This window comes from Nematolebias whitei, chromosome 7 (genome assembly GCF_014905685.2).
Source record: "Nematolebias whitei isolate Nwh7 chromosome 7, NemWhi1, whole genome shotgun sequence".
Lineage (NCBI taxonomy): Eukaryota > Metazoa > Chordata > Actinopteri > Cyprinodontiformes > Rivulidae > Nematolebias > Nematolebias whitei.
In genome coordinates, this window is record NC_056504.1 from 45,475,863 (window position 1) to 45,493,468 (window position 17,606).

Here is a 17,606-nt window from a genome sequence, read left to right on the forward strand (position 1 = left end):
TTCAATTAGTAATTTTGTCACCTAAAGCCGTCTGTCAGCAAGAGCTGATTAATTTTTTTATGCAAACGAAGTGTTGCACGTGATAGTTCAGGCCAGGCACATCTGAAATACGTCTCTTTTTTCAAGTCATGTAAGCAGGCTCTTAGAAAGGCCATTATAATATCATTTAAGGTCATCTGCGGTCCAAACCTGCCATGCTCGCAACGATCAGGAGGAAGACTTATTTGTCCAATTGGAGGCTAATTACAGCAGGCTGTGCAACCACCCCCTACATTCCCAGCTGACCTTTCACCTCTGAGGTGTTGAGCAGGCAATTACTCTTCTTGGCTTTTGTGTGACAGGCACAAATACAATCTGGCTGTTCCCGACTACTTCTTTTCTCATTTCTCTCCCTTTCTCTGACTCTGCAGAGCTTTCACAGAACTTTGACAACTCACGAGTGCAGTAACGACACAAACTTGTCTTTCGGTTTGGTGACATGCCACAAACATATCTTAGATCAGAACACATTAGATCACGCTGATAAAAAAAATATATAAAGGTGTTATGTTTCATGCAACATTGCAATACATTAGTGATCTTACATGATCTATCAGAGCTTGGATGATCACTTGTTAATGACTCTCAGGTACTGCCAAATTTAATTTTTGCTCAATAGCTGTGCAATTGACTCTTAGGGCCACCGTAGTTAGGCCTTTTTGTGTAGGATATTAGCTGTGGCAGCCAATTTAAATTGAAATGACTTCAAAAGTTATACATTTACATATGGATAGCTAATATTACTTTCTAACAGTTTAATTGAAATCTCTGTTTGTTTATAGGATATTTTGCTAACAGACAAGAAAGTTTGACTCTAACATCCAACAAAGTTAAGTCAGGTCTTCTGGACTGTTTCTTTTTATTGAAACGTTTCATCCAAATTACTTCATCAGTCCGAGGAGCCACAACAAACTCAGTCTTATAAATAGCACCTTCACATAGTGGGTCAACCAGTTTGATGTTGCTCAGGTGGTTTCTGGAGTCCACCCTCTCCCCCGCTGACTCGTTTGAGGCAGAATGGCCAAAGCGGTTCAAAACATCAAAGTTCATCAATAATCCAGATTAAAAAAATCCAACAAAGTTAAATCAGGTCCTCTGGACGGTTTCTTTTTTTGATGAACTCTTTTGGATGAAACGTTTCAACGCAAAGAAAACGTCCAGACGACCTGACTTAACTTTGTTGGATTTTTCTATATAGATTATTGAGCATGAACTTTGATATTCTGACTCTATATTTCTAAGGTGTTGTAGAAATGGTTGCAGTCAGTAAGTGTCACGGCAATGCTCAGCTTTTATATCAACGAACATCTGTAAAATTAGCTGCATTATAGCCATTTTTGTTGTTTTCAAGGCAGCTATTACGAAACGGATTCACTTTAAGCGTTTAGTTATAGAAGCACTGATGCGTTACATCCTTTCTGAATGTTTCATTTAAATCAACCCAGTGAAATATTTTGCTAACAGTACAGAAAAACAAACAATCACAAAGACAAACGCAGTGTTGCTCTGACTTTGCTTTCGGTGGTGAGCGATAATAAGAACGTGAGGGTCCTGTGAGTTTCACCGTATGTGGGAAAGGTGCAGGTTTCGTTTCGCCGACAGAAAGTGACTAGCTTCTGGGTGTGTTTGCGTGTGTATTTAAATGTGTTAATTTTCTCAGACATGTAACCAAGCATCATGCTGACTCAATCATATGAGACCAGCGTCTTTCAGCTCTTGTCCTGCTTCACAAGCCACATCCTCCATTGAAAACCCATGGTTACAGCTCTCTAGAGGGATGCTTTCATCCTGACGCACACTATGTGTTTGGTCTGTTTCCATTTAGCTAAGTTCAGGTTTAGTTCATAGAGGCCGCCAACTCTGATCATATGATTTCCATGCAGGCTGTGGATTTGGGAGGACTTTGTTTGTGTAATGCAGCTCTGTGATAAATTAGGAGCTTCTGAGCGAATACAAAATTTAAAAAAGGGACTTAATCAGGTTTTTACATAAGCGAGCATGTTTCAGTCAGCGATATCAGTGAGTTGTAGTTTGAGTGTGTGGCCCTCGTACGTCTTTTTGTCTTCGCTATGTGAGGAAGGTTGTGCAAGCTGTTGATATCTGCTCTCGTGTACAGACGAGTGCGATGAGAAAACGGTGCCCTCTCTCTGACCCACATCTGATTCACCTTGAGCAAGGCGGGCTGCTGGCAACCCACACCAAGACGCAGAATTCATGCATGTTGTGGCGATGTTGCGTAATCTGGATGGAAGCTGCTTCGCAATAAATAAAACTGGCTGAAGCGGTCCATCTGGGAACAACATTTCTTCAGAAGAGTTCTCCTGATGTGATGCCTGGTGGGCTTTATAAATATCTTGAACCCGTTTGTGCAAAGTGAACTGTGTTTCACCCTCCCACACCCTTCCCCTTTGAGTGTTTGCCTTCTGCTCGCAGTGAAAAGGAGGCCTTACTCTGCTTTGTTTGTCCCTCAGCTCCTACCTCCCACTTTCTCCCTGTTAACTGTCAGTGTTCAAAAGCAGAACACTGGAAACCACATGTGAAACAGAGACTCGCGGTTTCACAGTGTAGGTTAAAGTCCCCGAGGCATATTTTTTTATGTTCTATGTGCGCCCAGGAAGACAAACACTTAAACTGCCACTATTCTGCTTTTGAAATCTGTGGTAGGAAAAAAGAATAGCTATTTTTGGTGTATTTTATTATTTTTTTTAATAAAAAAAAAAAGTTTAACATGTTGTGTAAAACACAGTTTAATGACTTTTCTTACTGGGATTTACTGTGACACTTTAACCTGCTCCTTTCGCAATAGTTGTTAAAAGTCTTTGAACCTTTTTGTGGTTTAGTACAGTCATGTGTCTTCATCATAAGAAATATTAGATATTTTACTGTCCTACAATAAATAAATACAAAATTGTGATAAATGTAATTACATTTTCTTGCTGGTTGGTATCTTTTGTTGCTAGCACATCTCAAAGGGACTGCACTGGTGTTGCTAACAATCATCCACTGCAAACTGGAGTGCAGGAAATGTGTTTCACAATTTGCAGTAATGTCAATGACATTCACATAACTTTTTGCATTGGGTTATAAGTGGAGAGACTAGGATACAATGTCCAAAAATGATCCTGAAACTGGTTTCTGGTCCTGAACTTTAATCTAATAAATGTTTTTAGAAAACACCTTAAAGTGATGAACACTTTACTCATTGGCTTTTCTATGTATGTGAATGTTTCTGTAAAGTACCCTGAGACAACTTTGTTGTGAACTGGTGCTATATAAATAAACTGGTTTGAAACTGAATTGAATTAAAATGCCTCAAGTTTAAAAGAAAAAGATACTTTGAGCGTTTTTGTTTTATTGGCTCATAAATACGTTTGAAATATATAAATAGAGTCTCCCTTAAGCCAGATGTTTGTTTTCCTAAGAGTATTCATGATTTGATCAAAGTAATTTAAATGAATGTGAGAAAAGAACAGGTTTGTGTCATCAGAACGTATTTTTATGTAGCACAGATAAAAGATAAAGATGAAAAAAAAATTGCTATCTTCCAAACAGACAAACCCATATAATTTTAGGCTTATGATGCGATAGTGTTGCAGTTCATAAAGTCAGATAAGATTAATGGTATTAATTGCTTTAGATAGGTCCCAAAATTACCAGCATCATAATCCACTTTACAATTTCTATAATATATAAATTAAAAATTGTCAGTGGACATTTTCACACAATTTAACCTTTAACTAATAGAGATGATCCACCTTTGCATACACAGTATGGCTGTAAGGAATGTACTTGATCCTCATGGATTATAGCACGGTGGATCAGTTTGTAGAGCTGTTGCCTCTCAGCGAGCAGGACGCCTGTTCAAATCCCAGCCCGGGACCTTTCTGGATGGATCTTCTTTCCGTGCATGCGTGGGTTTTCTCCGGGCACTCCAGTTTCCTCCAACAGACAAAAAACATACATTTTAGGCTGATTGGTAATTCTGGATTGTCCCTAGGTGTGAGTGAGAGAGTGAATGTTAGTCTTGTTTGTCTCTGTGTCCCTGTGATGGACTGGAGACATGTCCAGGGTGTCCCCCACCTCTCGCACAGTGATAGCTGGACATGGGCACCAGTGACCCCCGCGACCTGAAGCGCAAGTAGCAGGTAAAAGATGGTGGATGGATGATGACTGTTATTCTTATCTAACAAACACCTTATGAAATAACTTGATATAAACAGTTAAGTTGAGGTAAAAGAACCAACACCCAGAGAAGCAGCTGCTCTCTGTGGGAGTCAAACTTCTTTTTGAATTAAAAAACAATATTATTGCAACTCAACCATCTGTTATGAGCAGCTATAATGTGTGGTTGCTTTGATTTACATATGGACTTGTTGAGCAATATCAAAATAAATCTGAGGGCTTTTCAAGCACCATGATGTTTAATCTGCAGACAATGTATAACGATCCATAAGCAAACCTTTATCAGGTACAGGAGATAACACAGATGAAGCTAAATGTTGAATCCAAAACCTTTTGTCAACAAACTCCCCACAGAGCGATTCCTCACTTGCTGTAGAGAAAGGCCAGTGTAAATAAGAATGGTGGTCAGTGATGAATAAAACATATGAAAAGTTAGAGCTCAAACACATATTTGAACTTGTGTTTTTCTTAGAATCACACCTCCTGATGTCTCTTTTTAAAGGAACTTCCTGCAAAGTCTGTTTTTGTTAAATGGCCAGTTTTTGACTAATTTGACTTATTGTATTCAGAGGCATCACATTTTGTTTGTTCTTTGTGCTGCTGGTAGGAAAACGTGTCACTGTGTGTTTCTGCTGAAAGAGCTATTCAGGTGAACCACAGTTTTAAGCGGACGTGCTCATGCGAACATAAATTCTCACACAACTACCTTATTTATTCATGAATCACATCCTATTTTACGTATCCAATCCAAAAAGCGCAGCCTGTGTCTGTGTGTGCTTTTGAGAACTGACACCCTCCAAGTTTGCTGCTCCCTTTAACCTTTAACACCGCTGTGTATAATAACTCTTACAGTCTGACAGGTCGACTGAGGCATCACACCTGGCTCCTTGCTGTGGGTTAGGGCTGAGCCTTTTTATCATGCTACCTACCCTGTGATGGATGAACCCAACAGCAAACTGGAGAGAGGGCTAAAAGCATTGTTCAGAGAAAGCGGATAAGGTCTTGTAACAGATAATACCTCACTGAACTCTACTGCCTTCTTGGTGCCCTTTGCTACAGTCTCATTTAGCTATCCATTTAAGGCTGTGTCCACAAAGCACGCAGACTGTATAAGGTTTATTGCAGGTAAAAGTTTGTTGCTCACATATCTCATACCTCTTATCTTGGGTGTTCGAGGAAAGCGAGGAGGCTTTCTCAGTAAATCTGCTGCATATTTGACACATTTTGCATTATGACTAATGCTAAAAAATAACAATATAATTTAAGAGGAAATACAGAATTATTTTAGACATTCCAGAGACGCGTAATAGCTATAAAGGGATAGTTGGAAACACAATTTATCATGTGTGCAGTGCTGGGTTTCGAAGTTGCGGTGAACCATCTCCCAGAAAAAATACAGAGATGTGAATAATGACAGGATCTGGAACTGGCTGAGGTTTAACATGCGTTCAGCATCACTGCACAACAAGTTAAATGGACTCCAGATCCAGGCGTATATGATATATTTAATAGATCATTGCAGGCTGGCTGTGCAGGCTGTGTTGGGATTACACATGCTTGGACTGCATAAAGGAAAATACTTGTTGCTCTCCTTCAAGGAGGAGAGAGATTCTAGGACATTCGCTGACAAATGTGCAGTAATGGCTAACGATGAATAATGTATATTTAAGATGAAGTCACATAGAAATGCTCATGGTCAGCATAAAATAAGATGATTCAATTGACTCTAGAAGTTTTTTTCTTTCCATTTGCCACAAACTGTTTTTCTTATTATATGTTTTAATATTTTGACTGCAATCCTCAAATAATAATGAAACAAGTCCGTGAACACGTGGGAATGTGTAGTTGCAGATAAAACAGCTATAAACTCGTATTACTGTCCACTTGATCAAACCTTAATTTCACTCTTTCCACCTGCATGTGGTCAGTAACTACCAGAGCTGAGAGTCTTCAGCAGGGAAAAAGACTTTCCAAGCCCTCATTTGATTTATTCTGTTTTTGGCTAACCCTGCTCTGAACCTGTCCCGAGAGATTTCCAACCATTTTAGCCCTCCTTTTCCAGCATACATGCACAACATGCCTCCTCAACCTAGTTCCATCCCCAACATGCTGCTTCTTTCTCTGCTTTCGCAACATCCCGCTGAGAGAATGAGAAACAGGCCCCCTGAAAGAGGCTCGGATTCACTCTCAGCAGTGCCTCCGCCTCCCCCGCCCCACTCCCTTCAGCTCCAGCGTGGGTCACCTACTGATCACTATGTGCGGCCCTATCGAGAGCGCAAAGAAGGGCATTTATGGGTCGCTGGGATCCAAATGAATGTTTATGAGCCTTGTCTGGCAGCCAAAGGCCAGGCACAGCTTCTACAACCATCTCTGACTTGAGACGTGAAGTGTCAGTTTGTGACTGAATCCGTGGTCACGTTTCTCGTTCATGTGTTCCTTAATATGAGTCAAAGTATTTTATTTAAAGTACTTAAAATGTTATTGGCGTGTTTATTTTAACAAGATGTACATTTCCCAACCTCAGCCTTAGTTAGTGTTACATTTAAGAATTTAAAATTCTGCATGCCTCATGTTGCCTTTTCAGTTTTACTTTTACTGTTTTGATTAACCTTGTGAAGCAAAATCATGTTTGATGAATTTATACTTGTGCTCTGTCGCTTATATCCTGAACATCGCTCTTTGCTCTGAGAAAAAAAAAAGTCAGTATCTGAGGAGGAACACAAAGAATATCTAGACAAGCAAACGTGACACAGGTTCACAGTCCTTAGGTCAACAAAAACTGTAATAATTAAAAAAAAATGTATATTCTTATGAAAAAATCAAATCTGTAAAACCATTTACTCAGTGAATGAAAGGAACAACAGTTTTTCATCTCATGACATTGATTTTCATTTCTTACATTGTAGGGAAGCAGTTTTTTTGTAACATTACACATAAACTGACAAGATCCCTTTCAACAACCATTTTCAATTTAGAAGGGTTATTCAGTGTTTTTTTTAATAAATAATTTTTGGTATTATTCAGTTACAGACACCACACACAACTGTTGATCGATTATTTGAAGAAATGACATTGTGAGTTTAACAATAATATGAGTCTTTATTTTTTAAGCTGTGCTTTCAGTCACGAACCTCACAGCTCACGTTTGTATTTACTACTTACGGCATTGCAACAAAAAAAAAAGGTTTATGATTTTATGTTATTTGCTTCATGAAGAACCCCACTCACCCAGCACACACAATTTCTGCCCCACTCCCCTTAGGCAAAACGTTGCAGAGCGTTAAGTGTAAACCCACTAAGGAACAGCTTCTACCTTGAAGTTTAGACTCATGAATCTCTAACCATGATAATCACTGTGAAACCACATAAACTAAAAATCACTGTAATGCCACTTTAATTGGTGATATGTGACTTATCTGTGCTGCTGATTATCCATGCTGCTGATCTCATGCTGCTGTATTCATTCGTACTCATCTGCTCCCACAGACTCATGTTCGAGCTGCTGTTCAATATACCATATTATTTTACGTTGATAATGTTTAGCGTATATTTTAGCTCTTTTAGCGTACAGTTTGGCGTTCGTTTAGCGCATATCTTTGTGTATATCTTATTTACAGTTTCTGTTTATACTTTACATTTGTGCTACTTTTGGGTGTAACTGGGACCTTGAGTACATAATTTCATTCCTCCTCATGTACCACATGTGATGCGAATGACAATAAAGATATGTGAACTTCTTTTTAAAAAGACCAAATGTGTTTGTGCAGCACTGTAACAGCACTGAAGTTTCTCGTCTTCACGTTTTGTTCCTACTGGTAGCAGATTTAATCCCGTGTGCGTTTATGCAGTTGCAGCGTGGCTTCGTTTTGCATTCACAGTGATTGCATCGTCATTTAAAACAAGTTGAAAAATATTAGAAACAGTTTGAAAGCACAGGAAATGTAACATATTCTCCTGTGACTCCATCCCCATTTGCTGCTGTCCCAAATGCAAATTAAGCTAACAATGATAAAAAAAAGACAGTTTCCCTGTTTCAGACTCTCTTGCCAAGACTTGGATGAAATAATCAATACAACTTTCAGAACTTTTAGATTATTTCCCACTAGACTAAGTCAGGTAGACACTAACCCCGCCCCCACAATGTTACAGTGAGTTAATTAGCTTCTTGTCTTTCACACAAACTCGAGAGAGGTATTGATATCCATTTATAACCTTAGGCGTTAAAGTTAATCAGCACAAGTCCCAACTAGTCAGGAGTATTTATCTAACATGCTGAAGATAATTTGTTTGCTGGTCCAAAATTATACTTAGCATGAGAGGTCGTTTATTGTTTCAGTTTGAAGACTCTTCGATTAGAAACTGAGCACATTTCCAGTGAAAACAGGCGTTTGTTAAACTTCTTGTCCAAGGTTTGTTGATCAAGCTAGCAAGCGCAACACACTTAACTTATGACGTGTATCTTCTAGTTCTAAAAGAAGACACAAAAGCCATCAGTATAAAAATGGTGAATCTCTGGCCTTGACAAATATCATCCATTATATTTTCCACAACTATCTCCCTGTTTTGCAGTAGAATATGTTCAGATTCATAATAAAGAAAAGAAGGCCCCATATTGTTCAATCTTTTTTTTGTTTGTTTTAATATATACCTCTGGGGTTATGTTTGATCCAACACGTGTGCAGCATTTGTAGACGATTGTCTGAATGTGAGCCAAGCTGGCAAAATCAAATATGACGTATTATCATTTTCCTTACAGACATGAAATAAAACAAACAAACAAAAAAACTCTTTCCAGATGAATAATGAATGTCTCATGATGACTTCTGTGGGCAATAAATTCAGAGTTCTCCCCGTTTGTCAGCATCACCAGAATTTTGTAACATTTTGCCCACATGCAGAGGACCATCCTGATTTGACTTTTTTTTTTTTTTTAATTTCCATTGAGAATTACATTTCCTTCTAGACCGGCTTTGTTTTCTGAAAGCTAAGAACAAACAAGCGTATGCCCCGCATGCCTCCCAAGAGCACATTTTATCTTTTGACAGCATCTTTGACACAGTCTCATGCTTGGAATCAATCAAAGTTGTTTTCACACTGTGAGAGTAAAAACCCAGACACACAGCAGCGTGCACTTACCAAGTGTTTTGCTATCATTGTCATGCATACTGAGACAATTTCAGTCTAAAACTCAATTTATTTCACATTTTTGATTAAAACATTAAAAATATACGAAAAATAGACTGTAAAATAGTCAAATAAGTGTCACAACAAACCCTCTCAGAATCACTACTTGTACTGACATACATGGCTTCTGTTCAAAGTGAGAATTTAGTTCAGTCATCTATATTATCACATGCATGTGCTTATATATGCACATGCACAAATGGTCAAGGGATGTTGCTCAGTTTATCACCGGATTCTACCTGAAGAAGTAACACCCTTTAATGTCGCTTAAGTGTCTTCACAATATTCAAGAGACTCGTCCTCTTCCAAATGCTTCAAGGTCCATTGTCCTTTTCTTACACCTCAGAGCTGACGGAGAATTGTTCATGTTGTGTGCAATCCAAGTTCATGTCCTCCCTTTAAATGTGTTCATGCAAGTGTAACTCCCAGAAAACTTGTGGATTTCTTCAAGTGCAGCTTGTGGCATGAAACTGTAGAGACCAGAAAGAACAGTAACAGAGTTAAGCCAAAGGCAAAAAGCTGAAGCAATAATGAAAAATAAACAAAAGAATATTTCAAAAGTACTCTTTGTTTTACCTTTTCAGGAAGACAAGTGCATGCATTGTCCATGGAAGGTACAGAAAGGCCTCATCAGCTCTGACTGCGTCAACAGTCCTTTCTGCTACTACTTCAGGTTTGAGTGGAGGGAAAAGCTGTGGAAACCTACCAAAAAAAAAAAAAAAAAAAAGAAAGATGTGGTTTTGAGACAAAGCAGTCATTTTCATATCATGACTCTTTTCAGTTTTAAATATTTACTAACCTGACTCTCATGCCCTGGAACATCTCTGTGTTGGTGTGGAAAGGAAGCACGGTGGTGCAGCTGACACCAGGACAGTCCAGCAGACCTAATGTGAGGCTCTCCATGAAGGCCAGTGATGAGGCCTTGGAGGTGCAGTAGTCTATGGCTCCAGGGATTGGAGACTGGGACAAGATTGAGTTAATGCACACTACATGGCCATGCTGCAGCTCCAACATCCGAGGCAGGAATGCTTTTGTTGTCTAAGACATGGACAGAGAAGATGAAATTGAAGAAGGTACAAAAACAGAAGTTAAAATGGAAAAAATGGATGAAAGAAACAACTTAACAGTATCATCACAGACTATATTTCCATTTCCGTTTACTTGATAGTTACATTTTTGCCTGCATATGACAAAGCTTTTAGATCCGCATTCAAAATAGAATAAGTAGCACGTGTTTCAAAGCCCTTCTGATCTTGCAGGGGCTTGGAAGCAACTTGGAAAAACCCTACTTAACATGCCATAACCGCAATTATGATTGACAAGTCTGGGACTCCTGCATAGACTTTCATGCTATAATTAAAACATAAAAATATGGAAAATCTGCTTGAAAGATTTTTCCATTTTCTTGGCAGGTAAAAATGGTTCTGTTGTATTTGATGCGATGCTTACCCAGAACTGTCCCAAGGTATTGATATGTTGGGTTTTCAGAAGCGCATCATCATCACTCTCCATCAGACTTTTACCATGGACTACAGCGGCATTGTTCACCAGTATTGTAACATCTCCAACCTGGGATCAGAGGGAGCAAAATTACTAAATGATATCGTTTAGACACTAAAGGATAAGGAGAATTTGGTAGAAAAAGCATCTAAATCAAAATAAAGATATGTCAGAGCATTTCTCGTGTATTTTACCATCAGCAGATTGTATGACTTTTTTGTGAAAATGCAAAGTCTGATAAAAATGAACACAATGTACCTTTTCTCTCACCACCTTGGCTTGCTGGTAAACTTCCTCTCGGTTGGCCACGTCACACACAAAGTAGTGACACTCTGTTCCAGAGAGGGTGATTTCTTCAGCCGTCTCCTTGAGACATTTTTCTGTTCTGCCCCACAAAATGATCTATTGAAGAAAAAAAAGAGACAAATAAATAAATGCTCACAAGAACAAGAATACTGGCTGAAAACAACTCAAGAGTGTTGGCTGTTAATGAAACAAAACAAGATGATTTTATGGGCAGCTGTGGCTGAGTGGTTAGAGCAGTCGTCCTCCAATGCAAGGGTTGGGGGTTCGAATCCACCAGCAGTCGCATGCTGAAGTGTCCCTGGGCAAGACACTGAACCCCTCATTGCCTCCGATGTGTGTCCCATCGGTGTATGAATGTGATAAATCTCTGATTTTTCTTTGTATAAATATAATAGAGTGCTGTATGAATGGGTAAATGAGGACACAGATTGTGTTGTAAAGAGCTTTGAGTGTCTTGATAAGACAGAAACGTAAATAGACTGCTGGAGATATAGCGCCTTTCTATCTTATCAAGATACCCAAAGCGCTCCACAACACAATCTGTGCCCTATTTTACCCATTCACACATCACTCTGCTAGATCTCTAATCTGAATCTGTAGAAAGTAATCAGTGCTTTTAAATCACATTCATACACCAATCGGACACACACAGCTATGTTTACATGCGCAAAATTCTTTGAACGGATTGAAATGTTCCGGGATGAATGTAAATAAACCATAGCGCCCAAAATGGACCTGCGACAGGTTTTAATGACGGTGGAGACGTTGCTGAATAGAATAGAATAGAATTCAACTTTATTGTCATTGCACATGTCACAGGTACAAAGCAACGAAATGCAGTTTGCATCTATCCAGAAGTGCTTAGCAAGAAAAATAAATTGGTAGATGTATATAGTACAATATACAGTAAGTTGCTTTGAATATGCTATAGGTATACATATACAGGTTGTGAGTGTACAGACTATGAACAGGTTATAATATGAAGGGGTATAAACAGCTATATAAAAGAAAAAAATATATATATATAAGTATGTGAGTACTTATGAACAGTAGATAGTAGATTATGTGTACAGTTTGTACAGTAGTGGGCTAACGGATGAAAGTGCAGGTGGTGGTGTTACAGTCCATGTGTTGCACACTGCACTCCCTGACCGAGCTACAGGTGATACAGATCATTTTGAGCTTTTTCAAAGTTTCTAGAAGAAACCGGTCGCTCACCTACCAGTTTTGCTTCCCCGACATTTTAATATTATTAGCATTAGCCAGGCGGAAATGACATAGGTCGCACATGTGCAGTCTGGTCAGTTTTTCTCAATCGGAAAAAAAAATTAACAGATTAAGTGTTTACATGCGCACCTTTGGGATTATGAATCGGCATAAACCACCCATCTCATTCTGATTACAAAGTCTTTCAGATCGAGCTGAATAAACAAAAATTAATCCGAATGGGGCGTTTACATGACACATTTTTATTCCGAATGGCCGTTTAAGCCGATTACTTATGTCCATGTAAACATAGCTACTGCCTTGCCCAGGGACACATCGGCATGTAACTGCTGGTGGAATTGAACTCCCAACTCTTGCATCGGAGGAACGACTGATCTAACCACTCAGCCACAGCTGCCCAAAGGTGCTATATAAGTACAGTTCATTTACCTTCATTCATTTTACAGTCAGTCATTGTCAAATGATGAAATTTGCATGCACCCTTTGTGACAATGGGGCAAGTTGGAAGATCTTTTAGCAGCAATGCTCTCTTTTAAGAGAACAGAGAAGTCATTTTCACTCCAGTAAATAGTTATAAGCAAGATGAAAGATTTCAGAGTTGCTGTGCAAATGAATTGTCTTTTCATCCGTCCAGCCAATAAATGAAGGCTGGTCATTTGAGCAGGGAACATGAGGTTGGGATGAAGGTAGGGGAGGAACTAGTGATTGGGCAATTAGATCTGTCAGTCTCTGGGGTCAGGGAAAGGTAATGCAACCAGGGGGTGAGCCCTCCTCATCTCTCAAACACAAATTCTCAGAGATTACATGGACTGTTGGACAGATGAGCCCTGTCAATTCTGGTCAGGGAGTTCGAATATAGTCCCTGTGTGAAGCGTTGAGGACGCCAGTGTGGGCTTTGGCTGGTGGCCCATGACCAAGGCTAATGTTTGAGCAAAATGTCCCTGGAAAGTGATATTGTGTATTTTAGTCAGAGACAGTGTGTGTTTGCACACACACACACAAAAGACAGCGTGTCTTCTATTGGTGAATGCCTCTGCCTGCCATTCCTTTTGTTTCGCTCGTGTTTATGTGTAAACATCCATTTAGTCTGTCGGCAGGAAGGATTTACATTGACTTATTAGTCCTGGAGAACCAGTTCCTAAATACAACATGAAAGCATAAACAAACATAAAAATTTGGATTTGTAGGATTTAAACCTGTCGTATAATAACAACGTTTTATGAATATGAATATTGCCAATAGAACTGGAATTTTCATAGCCATAATCTGAAATCTTAACCTTGCACTTTCACTTGATGATGTGTACATTTTTTGTTTTGTTGTAAAAACATTTTACCACCATTACAACTTGTAATGGTGGTAAAGCATGACCTCTTTTATTCTATGTCAGGTCCTGGTCACACAGTTTGCCTCTTTCTGAGTTGCTATTGAAATATTTTTTTGTTTGCTTCATTTGCAAACCCATTTGAGTGAAGGACAACAGGTCTTGATAAATAGCTCAAAGCTTTTAATAAGGTTTGAGCCAGACAAATAAAGCTGACAGATCTCGTTAAAACTCAGCGTTTAAATAGTGTTCTCCTGTTAAAACCTTGTTTAATTCATTACGTTTATCACCCATTACAACACACAGGACCCTCAGAGCAAACATGGATTGGCCAAATTGCTATCTGGATAGAAAGCAATTTCTAATTGACCTTGCTCATGCCGTGTTCTCAATTGGTGATAAACCAGTAATTGTTCCAACAAGGCATGCCTAACAAGACTTAATGTCGACACATAGACCAAATAAAAGCTCCCTAAACAACAAATGCATGTGCTGAAGAAAAAGAAAAAATCCTTGACAGAGATAGTGCCGGTGTCAATCACCACAGAGCGATTGTGAGCTCAGTCGCTCCAGTTGGGATTCAGTGATACATCATCTTTCAAGTTTCAACGTATGGGTGGGTATGAACTCTGCTTTTCACACTCATTGTTTGAGCCACCAGAGAGGCGGCACACAGAGGGGGCAGCAGGAGTTCAGGAGGCAGTCGCCTGCCGCTGTCTAATTGCTGCAGAGACAGCAAGGTCAGTTGCAGGGCAATACCCAGCTGGGAGTGGTGTGCTTCCCGCCTCAAGCACAACATGAGCACACCCACACAAACCTGCTGTCTATAACTTGTTCATCTCCCATGCAGGGATTTGTTTAAGTGACATTGAAAACCACCTAAAACGCTTTTGCATTGTTGGTTGTTTAGTGCATGTTTTTTTAGTTGTTTTTATTGCTACATTTTCTTTTAAATACCATTTTATTTTCACTTGTTACAAAAAAAAAAAAAAATCAATTTGTACGCATCCTTTATGATTGTCTATTATTGTCTTTGTTGTCTATTGTCATCACTCTTTGTTAAAATCAGGTCCTTCTTGTAAATGAGTCCCCGAGGCTCAGTGGGATTAACCTGTATAAATAAAGGTTGAATGAATTGTGCATGATAATAATTTCATTTGGAGAAACAGAGAATAGACTTGAACATGCATTATTAATCCCCAAAGGGAAATTTAACTATCTAATAGTCTGAGTTATCATTTATTTATGTCGATTGCTCTTGTACTTTTCTTATACTGTTGCTGTAAGTGGTAGAAACATAATTTTAGTGTTCCAAAGCACCATTCTGCTACAGTTTCGCTCAAAACAATTAAAAGTCCGACTCTCCTCCTGAGTCTTCCACTCCATCTTGATTAATCATTTTCTCACCAGTGGTGTTAGTCCTCACACCATAAACACTAAAAAAAAGTGATTTCTGATGACCTGTCACAAAAAGGGGCTCAGTCTGGGATGAGTGAATGTTCACAGAGGTCAGTTGTATCCATAATTACCATCCTATTTCCTTTTAGCATGTCTTTATCCAGACAGCACACATTAGCACAGGTGTTGTTTTCAAAGCCTTCACACCTTTATAATGGACAACAATGGGGGGGCTGAAAAACATGTGACATCCTTTGTTGTGCAGCTCCAAAGTAGTACTTTTAAATCCACTGGTTTATTCTAACTATCTCATTCAAAATGGAGGTGGAGGGTTAGTTATTATTCCATTAAACTTTCAGCAATGTTTTCAAGCTAGTAAAGCTGTCTTCTGTTCACGCATGATTGTAAGTGCTATGTGTTGTCATCATTGTATGTTCCCACACAATGGCGATATTATTTCATTGCAGTTAACCCCTCGCACCTGGGATACACCCAGGTGGAGCTGTGGGCAACTATAGGCTGCCCGGGGAGCAATTAGGGATTAGGTGTCTTGCTCAGAGACGTCACGGCATGTGGGAATGGCTGGGGATTGAACCTGTGACTTTTGGATTCCGAGTCGGCTGCCCTGCCTCTACCCCATCTCAGCCCTGATTGCACTCGCTGTTTAGATGAGACAGCAAACAAACAAACAAACAAACAAACAAAAAAAATACACAGAATCTGCTGCAGTTGTCACATCAGGTCACTAGTAGGCGCTGTGTTTGTTTCTTTAACAACATGCACATGTATGCAGAATTGTAGTTGTGAGTTGAGCATGAAAACAAGTTTTTTTTTTAATGGTTGGTGCACATATGGTTTGGACAGACGATGAGGTTAGTTTGCTGCTGAATGTGGCTCAAAAAGAAAAATATTAAAAGAGTCATGAGCATGTCCTGATGCATGCTCAATGATCCAGGTAGAACAATCCAACAAGGTTAAATCAGATCCTCTGGACCTGAAGAATCCATCCGGACCTGACTTAACCTAGTTAGTCGTGAAAATATAGACTTGGACTCTTGTCAGAGCAAACACACAACAACGCTAGACTAAATTGTTATTGTTGTATTGCAAGTGTGGAAAAATGACTGACTGCAGTGTTCATAGTGCACATGTGTGATTTTTAAATTTATTTAGTGAAGGCTCTCTTCGTAGATCAAAAATAGATCTACTCTGTTTAAACGGATCAATGTTAAAAGGACACTACCAGTTTTCATACCCAAGTGGGCGCTCCTGGAGGAGACTGAAAGGGTTTAAGGAGTCTGGCTGAGATTAAAAAAAGTAAAACCTGCCAAGTTAATTTGCATTTAAATACTAAACATGAATGCATTATTTAAAGTTAGGTCATTTACATTTACAGAATCAAATCACAAAAATGTGTAATGACTTACTTAATGTTAGGTGACGATCATAACATTGGTTGTGTCATGCAAAAGTTTTAGTCATGTCTAGAATGAAATAAATACCGATGCATCATATTCTTATTTCGTTGAGATTATATGACTAATTTCAGCGTTTTCATACATTTTCTCACATTTTGGTTCAAAACAAAACTTAATCTTTCATTGTAAAATAAATCGAGTCTTTTTGTGCATTTTGTGGATATTGTCAGGTTATACAAAAATAAAATAAAATAAAAATGACAAGTAATATGATAAGCAGAGTGAATGACACCGTTTAGATGAAGCTTTGTGCACAAGCCTCCCCAGTCCCCTTCATTCAAAACAATATACTGTACACTGTCAGGCAAACAGTCAATTCCTCCATCCCAACAATAATCTGTGTCACTCATTTCTGGATCACCCTAGATTTTGACGATTGCGTCAGCTCAACGCTGCACCTCATCACATCAATCAGCCATAAACGCTGGTTGCTCCAAGCTGTTGTGTAATACTTGGATGAAAATTGAGGGCAGTGTCTTCAGTCTCACTGGACCAACTTGGCAACTTAAATGTGATGATCCCTGCTTTCACTGAACAGTGAAACAATAATGCACTCGGGGCAGGGCAGACAAGAGTCACCAGGCTTAAGGAGGAGAAGGATGCTACTACAGCAACATCACACTTTGTCCACTTTGCTGATGGCTCATTTAAAACGGTCAAAGTGTAATTTACTTTACATGAAGTGTTACTTCTGATCCAAATAATTGTTGGCTTAACTCTAAATATTGTTGCTTTATTTTCACATTGGTTTGTCTGCATTGACTTATTAAGCAAACCTTCTTCTTCACAAATCTGTCAAGCGACTTTTAACTTCCTATGTGGAAACACAAATTAATATGACTCTGTCTCCGAATACTGTTCTTGATTTTGACAAAAATCAAAGCTGCATGCACCTAATACAAAATAATAACATGAACTACTGAACTACTATTAATATACACATATGAATATATAAGTAAGAAGAAGGT

At 38.9% G+C, this 17,606-nt stretch overlaps 1 protein-coding gene across 1 annotated transcript in view; it reads right to left on the minus strand.

The window, feature by feature from the left end:
• Nucleotides 1-9,154: 9,154 nt before the first annotated feature.
• The window catches only part of dhrs3b (dehydrogenase/reductase (SDR family) member 3b), a 9,416-nt gene continuing 964 nt past the window's right edge, over nt 9,155-17,606 (minus strand). Inside the window, exons 2-6 of the mRNA XM_037679661.1 lie at nt 11,164-11,307; nt 10,855-10,974; nt 10,205-10,443; nt 9,982-10,107; nt 9,155-9,875 (exon numbers count right to left, since the gene is read on the minus strand). Of these exons, the coding sequence (XP_037535589.1) occupies nt 9,791-9,875; nt 9,982-10,107; nt 10,205-10,443; nt 10,855-10,974; nt 11,164-11,307 (714 nt within the window). The 3' untranslated portion in view covers nt 9,155-9,790. The remainder of the gene's footprint in view (nt 9,876-9,981; nt 10,108-10,204; nt 10,444-10,854; nt 10,975-11,163; nt 11,308-17,606) is intronic.